This window comes from Bombyx mori, chromosome 9 (genome assembly GCF_030269925.1).
Source record: "Bombyx mori chromosome 9, ASM3026992v2".
In the NCBI taxonomy this organism is placed as follows: domain Eukaryota; kingdom Metazoa; phylum Arthropoda; class Insecta; order Lepidoptera; family Bombycidae; genus Bombyx; species Bombyx mori.
In genome coordinates this window covers 6,637,582-6,654,415 of record NC_085115.1, presented here as the reverse complement: position 1 = coordinate 6,654,415, position 16,834 = coordinate 6,637,582, and the positions used below count along the sequence as shown (strand labels likewise).

General features: G+C 32.8%; 2 protein-coding genes across 6 annotated transcripts; one reads left to right on the top strand and one right to left on the bottom strand.

Moving 5' to 3' along the window:
• The first annotated feature begins 48 nt into the window (after window positions 1-48).
• On the top strand, window positions 49-14,327 carry G3pdh-1 (glycerol-3-phosphate dehydrogenase-1). Of its 4 annotated transcripts, none has more exons than XM_012689573.4 (9): window positions 49-291; window positions 516-693; window positions 1,904-2,044; window positions 2,282-2,389; window positions 2,736-2,882; window positions 4,201-4,384; window positions 6,707-6,860; window positions 9,820-9,912; window positions 13,816-14,327. In XM_012689573.4, the coding sequence occupies exons 1-9, from the start codon at window positions 239-241 to the stop codon at window positions 13,835-13,837; spliced, it is 1,080 nt and encodes a 359-aa protein (XP_012545027.2). In that variant the 5' UTR covers window positions 49-238; the 3' UTR covers window positions 13,838-14,327.
• LOC101740404 (methionyl-tRNA formyltransferase, mitochondrial) lies at window positions 14,316-16,834 on the bottom strand. Of its 2 annotated transcripts, none has more exons than XM_004925148.5 (5): window positions 16,642-16,834; window positions 16,351-16,557; window positions 16,136-16,269; window positions 15,303-15,470; window positions 14,316-14,778 (listed from the first exon to the last, which is right to left on the bottom strand). In XM_004925148.5, the coding sequence occupies exons 1-5, from the start codon at window positions 16,794-16,796 to the stop codon at window positions 14,408-14,410; spliced, it is 1,035 nt and encodes a 344-aa protein (XP_004925205.2). In that variant the 5' UTR covers window positions 16,797-16,834; the 3' UTR covers window positions 14,316-14,407. The 2 variants fall into 2 exon arrangements, with proteins under 2 accessions (XP_004925205.2, XP_021203016.2); XM_021347341.3 differs by having other exon boundaries at window positions 16,623-16,804.

Genomic DNA, 16,834 nt, shown 5'->3' with positions numbered 1-16,834 from the left:
TTATCTAACTTATATTTTCTGATTTGCTTTTTGCTTCCTAACCTTTATTTTGAAAGTGGCAAATAACACTTGGTGTTGGGTCCAAAAAGAAAAAAAAAACCTAACATTATCATTATCAGAAGTGTCAGTGCAGTGCAGTCTTTATCAGTTATTAGACATAAACTAGGGGAGTCGTGCCTTTTCTAAATTCGTAACATATTAATTTAAATATTTTGTCCGCGATTGTAATATTTTAGATATGGCAGATAAACAGCCAAAGAACAAAGTTTGCATCGTTGGATCGGGAAACTGGTGGGCAATTTTTTTTATTAACATCATAAAAATGCGAAATTCTATTTTACATCACCGAAGCACGGAACTAAGTGTATAACGTAAATGACCTTAAATGTTATGCTGATGACATAATATCGAAACGATGAAATCTCTGAAAAATGACAACATAAACATGCTCAAGAATATATTCCATTGTGGTCATTACTTGGTCATTATATACCTATTTACAATATTTTTTACAGGGGTTCTGCTATTGCGAAAATTGTTGGTCGAAATGCTGCGAGTCTATCAAATTTTGAGGATAGAGTTACAATGTGGGTGTATGAAGAAATAATTGAAGGAAAGAAGTTAACTGAAATAATCAATGAAACTCATGAAAATGTTAAATACCTGCCTGGCCACAAATTGCCTTCTAATGTTGTAAGTAAAAAAAAGTTCATAAATAATACAACAATGAAAATTTACTGCTATTGTCTAAATAAGGATGTCAGGGGATTCTATTCTTACTGTTCTTACTATACTCAAAATGGAAATTGTAATAAACCCACACTGGATTCTATTTAGACAGATAGGCCATTGTATGCAAGTTGGTGTCTCAGAGGACTCATAGCTTTTTTTAAGTATTTATTATGGTAATTACCTACAATCTCTGACCCACCTTGTTTCGGAAGTCAAGCAAACTTTTGTTGACACTATCAAGAAGCTGATTGAATAATTAAGGTGTTAACCTTATGTTTATGATTTTTATTTGATATTCTTAACTAAAACTTCACTAAAGCTTCTTAAAATTAGATATTGAAACTTTGTATTAAGAATCTTCAATGGAGGGTAAAGGAGAATCATTGCATATGATCAAACTGAAGAATAGAAGAATTATTGGTAGTAAGGTGTCTTGTGGGCCAGATGGTATGTGAAAAAAATGATTTGTAGAAGCACATTGTCAAGGACACAGAGATCATATATAGTAGCAATGAACTCTATTCTAGCAATATGTGGTTTGATGATAAAAAGGAGATAACACAATCATCTCAAATAACTCTTCAAAGCTCTTCAATTGTACACAAATATATATGGGTGTGTACAGTTGTAGACCAGACAAGTAGTTGGTACATACTCCCTGTTTGCATGGAGGATTGGAACTATATTGATAGTAATTTATTCCCATTTAGTATACTAATAAATAATTTTGCTCAACCAACATATTTTACCACATCATTAGCTTCAAGTCTTGGCTGTAGTCAGAAATTTTGGTAAAATTATTTGGCCTTCAGGTTGCAGTTTTTAGATTAAGTTCAAAAGAAAATAGGCAATGCAAACAACACCTGAACAATACATATATTGTATGTTGGATGTTTCTGAAATAAAACTAATTTGCTAAAATTATTAAATTATTCACTGTCATAATGTTCCTCATTTCTATATATTCCTATATTATCCTATATATTCCTTGTTCTTATTGCAAATTATAAGTAAACTAGTTGAACAATTATATTAAGAAGTACACAGAAAATACTGGTTACTAATTTGTTTAAAGGAATTTAAGATTGTTTTTTAACTTTTTTTAAATTTACATTTACATCGCTTGGTTACCTATTTTAGAAATTATATATTGAACAATAGGTATTTACAGGTTGCTGTTCCAGATGTAGTTGAAGCTGCAAAAGATGCTGATCTTTTAATATTTGTGGTGCCTCATCAATTTGTCAGAACTATCTGCTCTACTTTGCTTGGAAAAATAAAGCCAACTGCAGCTGCTCTGTCTTTGATTAAGGTTAAAAACTAATTTAAATTATACTACCCTCTTAATGAAATAATGTACCAAAACAATTATTTAATAATTGCTTTATTCCAAACTTTGTTATCAGTCTGAAGTTGAAATTTGTGTAAACAAGTAATTATTTCATCAATTATAATTCTTAAAAAAAATATCAGCAATATTTCCAAAGATACAAGTGAATTTTTACATTCCCTGCATACAATAGCTCATATTTTAATACTTAATTGACAGGGATTTGATATAGCCGAAGGTGGTGGCATCGATCTTATATCACATATTATTACAAGATGCCTAAAAATTCCCTGTGCTGTATTAATGGGAGCCAATATTGCATCGGAGGTATGTGCCAAAAATTGTCATAAATTTATTTCATAGATGTAGCATCTAAAATATATATACATATACTAATGTTTTATTTTTTACTTGTATACATTAAATTATATTAAAACAATACTGTTGGTTTCTACAGTAGTATGTCAATTTCACATTTATTATATTAAAATTTTTTGATGTTTAAAAAATGAAAAATCCCTTTCATAGTATGAATTTTAAATATATTTTTCACAGTTTAATCTCGCGTTTTTCATTGCCATTATATTATTTCTGACGTCTCGAATATTTTGCAGTCACGGATGACCGTGACGACGAAAAATAAAAGTAGTTTTAATTATATTATTTAACGAAGGTTGCTGAGGAAAAATTCTGCGAAACGACCATTGGTTGTCGGGACGTAATGCTGGCTCCGTTAATGCGGGATATCATACAGACAGACTACTTCAGGGTCGTGGTGGTGGACGATGAGGACGCAGTCGAAATATGTGGAGCGTTAAAGGTCGGTACTTCTTAAATTAAAAAAAAACAACAATTCGAGTGTTCCGTTTTCAAATCTGAAATACAAATTCCCTCAAAAATGACTTTTTAAAATTTTAAATTTTGTAGGGACTTGATAATTTCATTTTTTTGCCATAATATTGATGTAAGTTCATGTCAAAGACTAAAAATGAATGCGAGAACTATTTGTAATTTTGCGATAATCTTCTTTATTAAAACAATCTAATTATTGTTGTCCCGTTTACAAGAAAATCAAGGAGGATTTCGATATTCTGCAAAAATCGCCAAACGATGTAACATATTGGCATTAAAAACCTCATTTAAACTTTTATTACAATTCTAATATCGTTTATTAGATATTCGCGTGTGTTTACGATTGTAATTAATTAACTCTGCTTATACGATCAATAAGGATCATTTTCATTTAAATACACGTGTTCGTTTAAACTCTGTTAGGGTTCATTAAGTTTTCTATGAAATAACCAATTAATGTCCTTCTGGTATAGAGGTTTTTTTTTTAAATAATGTTAGCGTCATCTTCAAAACTATTTCGATAATTAGAAACGATTGCGGTTAATTGACAACAGTAATGTTAGTAAGACTATCATTGCCAGTGAGGTCATTTGGGGTAAAACTCTATGTACAATCAACACTGCAATCGACCGGTCCGTTGGTAGTTGGAATAGGTAGTGGAAACAAAAACTGCTGTCGTTAACGTATGGTAAACAACGTAGATTTTTTTCTCTTGATACACAGTGGGTGAATGCAACACTAGTAGAGATAAATTTTAATCTGGTACCAGGTGGTGTGCGCTAATAAAAAATATATATCATATCAAACAAATCCTCGAGGCACTCTCATAAAATAAAAAAACCCATCAAATACTGCAATAGTAATGACGTGGTCGAAATTTGGGACTGCACTATTGTGTGTCTTGCATCGTAATGGATATATACTTGCCTAGCACAAAATCATAAGGCTTTCTATTATCAGACCTTTATTTATAGTTTTTTTTTTAAATTATTTCGTAGACGGGTCAACCAGTACCTTCTACTCAGTGTTAAATTGTTACCGGGGCCTATAGACATGACGCTTTGAGACACGAGGTTGAAGTCTACGGAATCCGAAACGCATTACTGCTTCCCGGCAGAGAAAGGCAGGAAGACCTGTGCGATACCCGTGCGCACAATACGCCCTGCCACCAGTAAGCCAAAGTAACCAGGAAAGGTATGATAGGCGATTTTTTCTGGGTTTATATGCAAAAATTTTATGTGTCATTATCATTGCCACGTTATGTGAAATGTATCTATGTGGTATAGAACATTGTGGCAGTGGGTGCGGGTTTCGTGGATGGCCTCGGCTACGGTGATAACACAAAGGCTGCTGTCATCAGACTCGGTCTCATGGAGATGATCAAATTCGTTGATGTGTTCTACCCGGGAAGTAAGCTGAGCACGTTCTTCGAGTCATGCGGTGTCGCAGATTTAATAACGACCTGCTACGGTGAGTACATTACAAGTTTTAGTTGCTACTACTATTTGAGTCCCTCGGAAATCAAGATGCAGTTATAAGACCGACCCAAGATGCTTTGGGGTAATGGGAAATTAGAAGTAACAGTAGTGACTCGAGGAGGTCGGACTTGTGTTTTGATATTAATGGTTGCAAGAACTATTTGTCGTGTGAGATCCCTTTGCTCACACCATTCCATCAAGAGTGTTTTTCAATATTAAATTTAATCATAATTTAACCATAAAGTGCCAAGTTTAACCATAAAAACCATAGAAGACGGAAAGTGTGAAGAAAATAAAATTAGAAACAGTTTATTTCCCCAAAAGTCGTATGTGTAATAGGTTCGTCATTGAATATTCAACGTTTTTGTGTACTGTGTACTCTGCACCGTAACGATTTATTGCAATTCGACAGTAGGCGCGCTTATTTGTCTTCGTGAACGTAATAAAAGCGAAATTTTGCGAAACAAATTTTGTTTATCTTTTTTCGTACACGGACTGATGCAATAATTCACGATAAACTTGATAAATTACGCTTGATAACGTTTAGGTAGTATTGAAATTGTTCTGTAACATGACGTTTTAATTTATTTATGATCAGTATCCTGATTTTTTTATAAATTTCGTCGATGGTTTCACAAAAAAAAAAACGGATAGTGAAACTAAAAAGTAATTATGAATATTAGAACGATATATTGTTCATATGTCGAACATTACGTTGTGATGTTCTATATGATTCGGTAAATACTAGAGGGGCCGTGATTTTGTTCACAAATCTAGTGTAATAAAATACTAATAATAATAATAATATTAGAAGTGGAAAGTTTTTAAAATGTTCTAAATGCCTAGAATTGTCTCGTTAGGCCATTAATTAGTTAATTTGTGATAATGAGCCATAGAAGTACCTAAAATTTTGATAAGGGTACTATTTTATTTTCATTTGTTTTCGAGAGTCGTGTACATAATTAAAACTACTTTTACAGTTTAATCTCGCGTTTCCTATTGTATATATGTATGTATAATTTCCGATGTTTCCGGTACTTTACGGATTTCGTGGTCACGGAGTCCGGAAATTGGTAAAGTAGTTTTAAATAAGTGCAATGTTTTTCATTTATGCGAAAAATCACATTCTTAAATCGAGTACAAAATTAACTTTGCACGCTATTCACACTCAGAAGCTATGCTCCCGAATTAAGATTTGATCTATTTAATAATTATGATATGGTAAATTAATATTATATTCAGTGAAATACATTCCTATACGTGTCAGGGCCTAATTTTCAGTTAACTATACGAATCGTTAATAATAATAATTATTATATTTTTGAGATTGCCCTCTGCTCGATCTTCGAGGTCTGTATACAGAACTACCGGTTCGAAGCCCGCAGGAAATAAGTTGTAGTGAAAAAGCTCTTTCCTACCATAGTAACAATTGTTGATGTATGGAATACAAACATAAATAAATTTGTGTAATGTTTATATTGCAATTAAATATTGTATGTTTAGTATTTGTAAATAATTATTTATCTCTGTGTACGAGTGTACGTACATATATGAATAATAAAATATTGATTACTAATTAAAATTAATCGTTGAACGCATTGCGTAATCGAGTCCAAGGTACAGCGGTTGCGATAAAACGAATAGTCGTTTGCATTTCTTGACCTCACTGACTTAGCTCTTTACTTATAAACATAAATAATATATTGAATACATTTCTGCATGTAATTAAAGTCGGTAGGGCGTGTTGAGAACTGGTAGAGAGGTGGTAGGTACCATCACAATCAAGATGGTGATCGCATTTATGTTGTTGTTGTCTATAAACTCCGGTAACCACCAGGTCGGCCGTGAGATCGTCCACTCATCTAAGCTATAAGAAGGATATGTTCAGCCGTCCTGCTAGCAAAGGAACCACGCGTCCGCCTATAAAGCAGTCCATATCCCAATGCGATTGTATTATTTGTGGCATTTATTTTGCAGTATGTTCCGGAAAACTTATAATTTTTTTTTATTGCCCTTGTAGACAGACGAGCATACGGCCCACCTGATGGTGAGTGGTTACCGTTGCCCATGGACTTCAGCAAAGCCAGGGGCAGAGCTAAGCCGCTGCCTACTAGAATTAGAATAGATTTTACGTGAACTCGCCTGTCCAGCGACGCCAATAAACTAACAGATAATATAATTAAAAGAAAACTTCTAAGTTTGGTGTTAAGCCGCGCGGGCAGGCGCCATCTTGTCTATTATTGTCGCGAAGCAGTTATATGTTTTGGTATAGCAGCTCTCAAACAGTAGAATTGAGACTTTTCCTTATTTTCAGGGGGCAGAAACAGACGAGTTGCCGAAGCGTTTGTTAAAACGGGACGGTCAATAAAAGAGCTGGAAGACGAAATGCTTAACGGTCAGAAACTACAAGGTCCTATCACCGCGGAGGAAGTAAACCATATGCTCGCTAATAAAAATATGGAAAACAAGTGAGTATTTCAATAAGTTATATAATATGAAACGGTAACTAGTTGAATAGAAAATGAATCGATAAATGTATAATTGAGTCAGAATATTTTGTGGCTTGGAGAAGTGGAAAAATATGGTATTGCCGAATTAAGTAAATTTATTAAACTATTGTAAATTAATAACAACAACACACAAGTCGAAAATATAATACCTATTGAGTTTTTTTTAGATATAATGATCAAGATTAAATCGCAATGGGAATTAAAACTTTTTTATTTAACTTTCAAATTTCGTTTCTAAGTTTACGTTTTCAATCACAAATGTATAAAACAATCGTTTTTGTGTATATAAATCTTTAAAAAATATCCTTATCGATTTTGTTCCCATCTGATGACTATTTAACTTTTGTGTTTTGCAAGCTCTTTATAGTAGCGCAATCTTATTGAAATGGTACAAATGACCGACAGCTAATATTCATGGTCATCGAAAATAACTCGCTCGCACTCTCTTATATAATCGATACGTACGCATCGCGTTGAACATTACACGCGACTGTAAAGTGGCTTAACGTTAAATCGAAATGTTTTCTGCAAAATTTCTTATTTTATAATAAGTATTTTTGTGTATCGTAAAATTATCCCCAGTGTGAACGTTTAGTGGATATTTATTTAAAAATATTTTTCGACTGTTCAACATTGTATTGTTATAGTTCAGTTAAAATAGTATCTCTTGGCGGGTATCCACGTCCCGGCTGAAGCCAACGACGACTTTAATTGAAGCATTTCGTTGCGTTACCGCGTTTTGCTGTTTTATCACGATACAATACGCGATAGCCTTGTGATGTAATTATAATTAAATAATACGATATCTTATGTTTAATTGTTTTTCTGGTTCACAAAAATACGAGAGTATTCTGGCTTGCTTCATTGACTAGAATGTTGTATAAATAATGCAACGCAAGAATTAAGATAAAGAAATATAATTATCTGTAAATATTTTTAGGATTTGCATATTATTATTCGGACTGATAGAGGAGGAGAAGATTATTATTCACTTATATAATAATAACAACGGTTTTAATCGACATACTCTTGTAATCGCTTAGGTCGCGACTAATTGATTGATGTTGTGTTGTTTAAAAGTTGATTGTCCTTATTTATAAACTCTTGCTAAATTTTAATTAATTATCTATCAAAAAAATAGCATATTTTTCACTCGCAAATAAAATTTATCGATTCATAAATAACACTAAACGATTTACAGGTTACAGGCATACCGCAATACCGCATAGAACTAGTTTAAGCATAGTTTAAATGTTTATCGAAATCGCGAGGTTGATTCTTTTATATGGACACGGAAGTTGTTTTAGCTTGTTCACTAGATAAGACGGCCTGTGTACTTATATCGATCGATGCGACCATTCCAGGCTTCAAGTAATAGTGGCCAGTAACATTTTTTTCTAGGGTACCTAATACTAAACACGGAGTCACGAAAATCTTTAATGTAAAAAGAAAAGCATTATTAAGGATAATTAAAAATAACTCAAACTTGTGTTATTTTACGTAATTATAATTTGTGTAATTCCTGCTGGTAGGACCTCTTGTGAGTCCGCACGGGTAGGTACCACCGCCCTGCCTATTTCTGCCGTGAAGCAGTAATGCGTTTCGGTTTGAAGGGTGAGGCAGCCGTTGTAACTACACTGAGACTTTAGAACTTTTATCTCAAGGTGGGTGGCGCATTTACGTTGTAGTTGTCTATGGACTCCAGTAACCACTTAACACCACGTGGGCTGTGAGCTCGTCCACACATCTAAGCAATAAAAAAAACGTTATTAGTAGTGGGACGTAGTATGAACCCTCCTAAGTAGATACCGCCATCCTGTCTGTTGTTATTGCGAAGCTGTTGGACGAGTCGCTTGGAAGAGTTCTAAAGTCACTAGTCTCTTATCCGACCGCGACGGGGCAACGCAAAGCCGCCGTCGCCCGAAACATGTCGGATCCCCTGGATTCACTCGCGGCGCTTTTAGGCCTCTTAAGCACCATTCACCGCCCTCGTCGAACTCGTCGATTACGATGAAGAGTTCGACGAGCGAACTAACCCATAGACACAGCCCACTGAGTTTCTCGCTGGATCTTCTCAGTGGGTCGCGTTTTTGATCCGGCGGTAATTTTGCTAAGCAATGCTCTTGCCAGGGCTAAAAAACGTAACCAGCGAATGGGTAGGAAAAAAATATCACAATTTACACAATATAATTGATACCTCATGTCTATATTTGCTGGTGCAAATATTGGAATATTTCTCATATTTCTCAAGTCTCAGAAACCCATGTTTGCTTTACGAAACTACTCATTACTCTTATCTTAGTCTATTAGGGGCTGGACAAACAGTAGCGTCATACTTTTGAACCTTGAGATTGCTTGTGACATTACTTACTACTACTACTACTACTATTCCGATCTCATGTCTCCGTGCTTACGTGGCGGCATTCACGTCAACGAGTTCCGGCTCTAGTACTCATCTACAATATGCCGGTGACTACCAACCTAGTGCATTAAGAAAATATACTTCTTTCTGAAGACATTTTAATTATGTTTTCGTTGATCGGCTGTATGTATCGTAAGCTTTTGTGTAAGGCGAAAAAAAAACAACAGGCAGATATTCCTTTTTTTTATTGCTTAGATGTGTGGACGAGCTCACAGTCCACCTGGTGTTAAGTGGTTACTGGAGCCCATAGAAATCTACGACGTAAATGTGCCACCCATCTTGAAATATAAGTTCTAAAGTCTCAAGTATAGTTACAGCGGCTGCCCCACCCTTCAAATCGAAACGCATTACTGCTCCACCGCAGAAATAGGTAGGGTGGTGGCACCTACCCGCGCGGACTCACAAGAGGTCCTACTACCAGTAATGCTTTATTGCAAAGGAAAAGTTCTTACAGTCACGACACGAGTTAAAATATGTAATTGTCTGCGATTTCAGGTTCCCTTTGTTCACTGCGGTGTTCCGCATCTGTCGCGGAGAACTCAAACCGAACGACTTTATTGATTGCATTCGCAGTCACCCGGAACACATGTAAGACACAAATCACCTTGCCTCCGCTTCCTTTTCTGCCTAGCTTCTAGTCTAAACTATAATATTAGAGGCTGTTTAATTACATTCCTATAACTTATTATGTAAATAACATATTGTCTATGTATGTTTATTTTACAGGGTGCTAGTACTTAGATGTAAAACATTGTTTGTATTAAAATGTAATGTGTAACTAATTAAATGATTGCGACGTTGATACCTTGCCGATCCATCGTGTGTGACCGTTATATCGGCTATGTACTATATACACTGACGCTTTCATTTATTAACTATAATTGTTTGGCATAAATATGTTGATTATAAAGAGAATTTATTTAGTTAGAACATTATCGAGAATTGTATATATGTACTTATCGAGATATGAATACTAAAATTGTTTGAAAGACATATTTTATGCCGGTAGTGATTGTCGTTTCCCGTTGCTATAACACATTGCCGGTATTAAATAAATATTAGTGTTGTGTTATATTTATTATCTGTCCGCTAAGCTAACAAATTTCATAATTTTGGATACCGTTATCGGCTTTAGGCTCGTAGTTCCAGATTAATGAACATATTCGAGTGGTAGCTTGTTGAGATAAAGTATATCGATGTTGATGTAAAGTCTGGTGCGGGTATTATCTATGTATATAAATCTATATAGTAAAATAATATAATAGTACTCTCCTTTTCCTGTTCTTCAAATTTTATTTTGATTTATTTTTATAAATGTCTTTAAGTAAAAATTAATATGCACATAATATTGTTTTGCACCTTAAACTAGTACAATAAACGAATACTTATGAAAGTATATAGTTTCTAACAGAAAAAAATTATTAAAACAAATAAATATATTTTAGAGTTGTATTTTTATTATTAACATTACTACCTTTCCTTCTCTCTGCTGATTAAGTTCTCTTGTTTCCTGTCTGTTTTCACTCTCATTTCATAATTTTCAGATTTGGTCCAAAGAACATTAGTATTTATTAAAATGAACAAAGAAACAAATTTAATATTCTTTCGCTTGCTGTTCTGTTTTTCCTGTTACCTTTTCTTACTTTTGTGGTGTTGACGCAGCATAAACTGCATAAATTTTTCTATGCTTTCTGCAATGTATCGTTTTTTTTAGTACGCCATATTATGATTTTGGTGGCAGTAGATTTTTATGTTTTGTCGTATAATCGAATTACTGTGCATGTTTTTTAAAAAAAAAAAAATCAGTCGTACTTAGTTTGATTTTGTGTGTTTATTTTGTGTAAAAAGTTTTCTTTCAAAAAAAGTTTCAATTTAATAAATAAAATAATCTAATAAACGAATGGAATAAGATTGACGTGGTTTTACCTACAGACAGGCACTGGTAAATGGTTAATTTATAATAGAAGTGGAAAAAATAAACAACCATAAGTCCTAAATAATAAATATTTATATATTTAAAGACTTGGTGATGTTAATTTTAGTAATGTTGTACGAGTTTCAATGTGACAACGAAGGCTGGATTTGAGTGTATATGGTTGTAAACAATGGAGACATTTTTAATCTATTTCTCATCTGAAGACAGGTTGAAAACATTGGAGACAAACATAGTCTCATAATATAATTGAAACTGAAACTTAGTTTGTGCTGAGTAATGAACTTCCAATTGTATTTTATACAACTAACGCATGATTTCTTAATAAATTAATTTTATAAGTAGGTATTTTTAAAGTGAGGTTATATCTAGTAGGCTTTATGTAATCCAAAGGTCATTTCGCATGACATTGTCTTAAGTTTTCTTGGAGTACTTATTGACATTTAAAAATAATATGAAATAACGTTCATCTTATCCTATTCGTTTGATGTGATAGTTATGATTGCAATCACTACATCGTTACAGATTTTGTTCCTTCAGTAACGTTGTTGTTTTTTTTTTACTAACGTTTTAGGAAACTGCCCTTGGTCAAATGTTCACTGTGACCCGACTGAGCTGCCTCTGCTGAGTGTCTCTTCACTCCACCTGCACTTATCATCAGCTATTCCACAAAATGCATTTATTTTGTACACGCAGCTAAGAACACAGTTTTGAAAAAGTATATCACGGCCCGCTTAACACTAAACATATCATAACAAGTCAGATGACCCATTTTGAATTATTGCATTGAAGATGCACGTATCATCTTATTGCTTTTGTACATTTGACTTCATGACTTTTTATTGCCAATTAATCCACACTTATTATACTACTTCTTTTTGTTTTGTTTTGTTTAGAGTAATACTTGTCGTGTACCGTTACCACCCGCTATGGTAGAAATAGGTATCAGTAAGTGTTGGTATGATTAGTGTTAAATTAATAGGCAAATAAATTGAGTGCTTGATTTGTGAATAGTCTAACGTTATTCCTTCGGCTGTTAAATTTTATTAAGACTATAAAATATAGTTAGAAAAAATACAAAGTTATTAAAAACTGTGTCCTTAGCTGAAATGGCTTTGTTATCATTTAATCACGATCCGTGTTTTCTTTTGGCCGGTTTATAGAATATTCTAAAAATATCTCTTATGAGTTTTTTATTTTACTTTATTATTAAAGATAAATGTAACGCCTTAGAATACCTACGGTTTTGACACTGTACGTTTTGTCATTGCATACTGACTTTGGGGAATTAAGTACCTAAAATAGCTTTACAGTGTTTTGTACTAATAATAGTTACTATTATCAGTCAATTTGTAGTAATGACGTTAGGACGTTAAAAAGTCTCTTAAACTAGTCTTAAGACAAAAATTGTTATGTATCATATGTTCGATTTTTTTAATTATTAAATAAAACATGGTGCGCGTGAAACTTGGTGCATGTGAAAGTGAAACTTCTTAAACGGTTTGTGATTTTTTTCATTTTTCGTCCATATATCAAATTTCTCCAAAAACGACCTAGCTCGCTTTGTCCTTTCCCACTCTCCACAGTTCGCGAGATGCCATCTATTTTCTCACTTTTGCTCTTCCTAATCCTATCTTTTCTCTCTATCTGTAACGAATCTGTCGCGAGTTAAATTTTACTCTCAACGCGCATAGAGAAGTTTCACGTCAAAAAAAAAAAAAAAGTATAGAACTTATTTAAGAAATTTTGCAGCATTAAATCCATTCTCACCATGAACAAAGTGATATGTATATCATAATTTGCCATATTAAATTGAATTCTGTGATTTTAATGTTTCATTTGAGTAATGCTGAAAACAGAAGCCTTAACGATCGAATTTATATTTTATTTGTGGTATTAGATTCGTTATTTTTTTTTCAGGATACGGATAGTTAGAAAGTCCCATTGCTGTATATGCTAAAATTACAAAGGTAAATCGTAAAGATTAATGCTGTTGTTAAAGGCTTCTGTTTAAACGGATATGCTTATAAAATTAACACTGGTCGACATGCTACACGAATAGTTACCGAACATTTACTAATGTCGTCCATAAAAAGACCGTTTTGCACATGGACTCAGTTCCGTTAGGTACCTACATCATGTTGTACATTCTGTATTTAGCTATGAAGTTTTCATCTAACTTGAAAAGTGTTTTGTGCTCTACATACATACATAATTGTTTTATTAACCATGGTGAGTATAGTTTTATATTGCTTCGAATGAGATTCGCTTTGGTTTTATGAAATTAAGCTACCTAATAATTTCATATCTGAGAAGATAATAATGCGTCAAACTCTTTATAACATTAACTGAACGAGTATTTTTCTCAGTTTTATTTGTATGAAGTAGAAATTATCAACAACTCTATAAAAGTGCTGGTATTTTCTACAAATGTTCAGTTATTGGGAAGTTTTAATGAGTTTACGCATTATCCTCTAATTTTTTATGTTTACTTTATCTTTACATGCATTATGGTACCTCATCGTATTTATTCTTATTTATCATATTTTTACTTTCAGGATAAAAGTCAACCTCAAATAATCGCGTTCTGGTATAGTAAATTGATCACTGTTAATTAGATAGCTGTTTTTGTGCAATTCGTTCACATTTGAATATGTCCCACCGTTACAGTAGTTTAATTTGTATGTCATTAAAAGGTACGTATTTAAAGATTTTAAACTCTGCATATTGGTAATGCAAATCAATAACAGAAAAAATTCAAGAAAGTGTGTCCGTTTTCACTGTAATATTATGTACGTTATGTAGGTACGTCTTAGGTTTAAAGTCCTCCGTTCGTAATTAGTTATTATTATAAAATGTTATTACTAACCTTTGAAATGCAATTATTCATCGACTCGTTTTTTACTGCCGTAATATGAACGAATAATTGAATGGATGATATACCTACTCAATGTAACAAATAGGTACCTACCTTTGTAAATCTTCAAATAAAATACAGGTTTAATCGTAGATTTGGATCTTGGTTAACTATTGTTTGATCATTTAAAAATAAAACTAATTTTTGCATTAACTATGTTTTTTATTTATTAAAAAGCTATCCTCCATCTTGTGCTATTTAGAATCATTTATCCAAACTTAAATATAATCTAATCAGGTACCAACGATAACTTTTGCCCGTTTTTCGACAGCCAAATTTTTTATATAACCATTGTAGAAGTCTAAAGCAGATATTTCCTTTTTCCCTACAATTCTAAGTGACTTAAAATAAATATATTTCCGATCTTTACACAATATTCTTATTGCATCCCTTTTCTTACAATATTCTACAGTACCTACTGGGCTATACAAATTTTCTTCTGTGTCTTCATCACTCAAAAAAGCATTGAATAGTTTCAAATGTTTATCTTTATACTTTGTTGATAGAGCATACAATCCATAAATTGCTCTATACAAGTTATAAATATCTCTAGAAGTCATTTGTGCCCAATTCACTTCACTTATACTCTTGTTGATTTTCTTTGCTGAAACATTTTTTCTGGTTAATTCTTATCAAATGGATTCTTAATAAATATACTGGTAAGAAATTAAATTATTTTAACATATCTATTTATAAAACGCATCAGAAACAAATTACATTGGTTATAGCTACCAGATAACCCCAATCAGGACTAACAAAGCTCAAACTATATTAGTTCATCAAAATGGATCCAACTATTTTCTTACTTTAATTTTTTGTAAAATTCGTTTTATTTATTTGACTAAATACTTAAAAAAGCTATCGACGCAAATTTTGCTAAGTGATTCTAGAGACCTAGAGACAACACAAATGTGAATGTCATCAGTAATCCTGAGACGTGAAGTTGAACCCTAAATTCCATTGTAAGCACTGATAAAGTCCACCAGCAGGCAGGAAGCAGCTTGTCGTTGACGAAACCAGCACCCAGAGCTCATGCAGTATTTTTGAACAGTAGAAACTAAGTTTCCTATTACATAATAGATCATAAATATAGTTAGGATGTAAACCTTTTCATTTCACTTAACTTACCATATGTAACACCCTCTTCACTTTGTGGTTTTGCATTTTCAATACTCTGTGGTAATGTACTAATGCATTCTACAAGCATTTCAGCACCAATATCCGATAATTGTTTGGTGAGTTCTGGTAGTTTTATATTTTTAGATACGGGTACTTTTCTTTGACTTATTATTTCTCCTAAAAAAAACTGATCATTTTGACAAAGTAAAGAACAATCTAAATGTGCGATATAAACGAAAACGTGAAAAATTTTATTGAAGAAGACAAAACACAAGCATACAACACTCCTGATGGTGAGTGGTCTCATTCATGGATATCAGCAATGCCAGCGTAACCGATTCATATTTATATAGCTCAGGGACTCAGAACTGCATAGAACACATTAAATTGATATTTTTTAGGATTCAAAAAACCACAACATTTACCTGTTTGCACATAACTTTTTGGAAATTATGGAATAATATTCTAGAATAAAAATTCTATAACAAGATTAATTTTTTTTAGCATATATTTATTAACAGTTGCGATTAAAACACTGACCTGCAATGTTAGAGGCCTTTGACTGATTAGGTTCTAGTCTGGCCTAGCTATACCCAACAGGGTCCAAACTTTTTACAATGTATACTCGATGTAAGAAAAAAAACCAAGGAACTTTCAGTTGTTTATATTGTGCAAGCTAAAGACCAATATAGAAGTTTTGTTTTACCCAAAACACAAGATTGTAAGGTAAATAGAAAAATTTCATGTTAAAGGATTTCAAGCATAACTGACTAAGTCCAGCCGCTGGAAGATAAATAATTGTATGTAAGTAATGCTAAATAATTGTATTACTATAATCTTACCCACATCAAAAATATCCGCTTTTATTTTCATAAGAGTAACTCCAGTAATTTCATCTCCATGCAGTAATGTATAAATTATTGGAGCTGCACCACGCCACCTCGGCAATAAGCTTGGATGGACATTTACCATACCTCTTTAAAAAAATACTAATAAATATCTTGAGTGTTTTAAAAAATCTAGATGAATTAAATATGTACCAAAAGTTTATACTTACAAAGGAAATTTCTTGAGAAGATCTATTTTTATCAAATGGCCAAAGGCTACAATTAATCCCATATCGTATTCTGCTGGCTGTAAGTCCTGGAGGGGCCATCGCACAGTTTTTATGTTTTCGGATTGGGCATACTTTTCAATTTCTAGTTTAGTTGTAGAGTTATTATTGGTAACCAAATCGAGGCAATCAGTTGTTTTCCGGATTTTCCTGGAAGAAATCTGTTAGTAGATTTTGATAAAAATTCGTTCAATGTAAAAATAGAATTAAATTACCTTAACATTTAAAACTTACATTAATTCATTCACTTTTCGTAAGCTACTTAGAGCTATAGAGTCTGATCCAAAGAAAAGGAATTTGTAACATTTCTTGGTATGAATTTGTTTGAAAAGTATGTGATTTTGTCTTATAATTTTGTTTAATATTGGATTATAGAGGTTAGGAAACATTGTTGATTGCAGTTAACAATGTTTGACATTGACAATTT

Coding starts and splice junctions, on each gene's coding strand:
- G3pdh-1 (XM_021347331.3), top strand. CDS start 239: ATGGCAGATAAACAGCCAAAGAACAAAGTTTGCATCGTTGGATCGGGA. Junction 2,045..2,281: donor CTGCTCTGTCTTTGATTAAG/GTTAAAAACTAA, acceptor CTTAATTGACAG/GGATTTGATATAGCCGAAGG. Junction 2,390..2,735: donor GAGCCAATATTGCATCGGAG/GTATGTGCCAAA, acceptor TATTTAACGAAG/GTTGCTGAGGAAAAATTCTG.
- LOC101740404 (XM_004925148.5), bottom strand. CDS start 16,796: ATGTTTCCTAACCTCTATAATCCAATATTAAACAAAATTATAAGACAA. Junction 16,558..16,641: donor CGAAAAGTGAATGAATTAAT/GTAAGTTTTAAA, acceptor GATTTCTTCCAG/GAAAATCCGGAAAACAACTG. Junction 16,270..16,350: donor CTTCTCAAGAAATTTCCTTT/GTAAGTATAAAC, acceptor ATTTTTTTAAAG/AGGTATGGTAAATGTCCATC.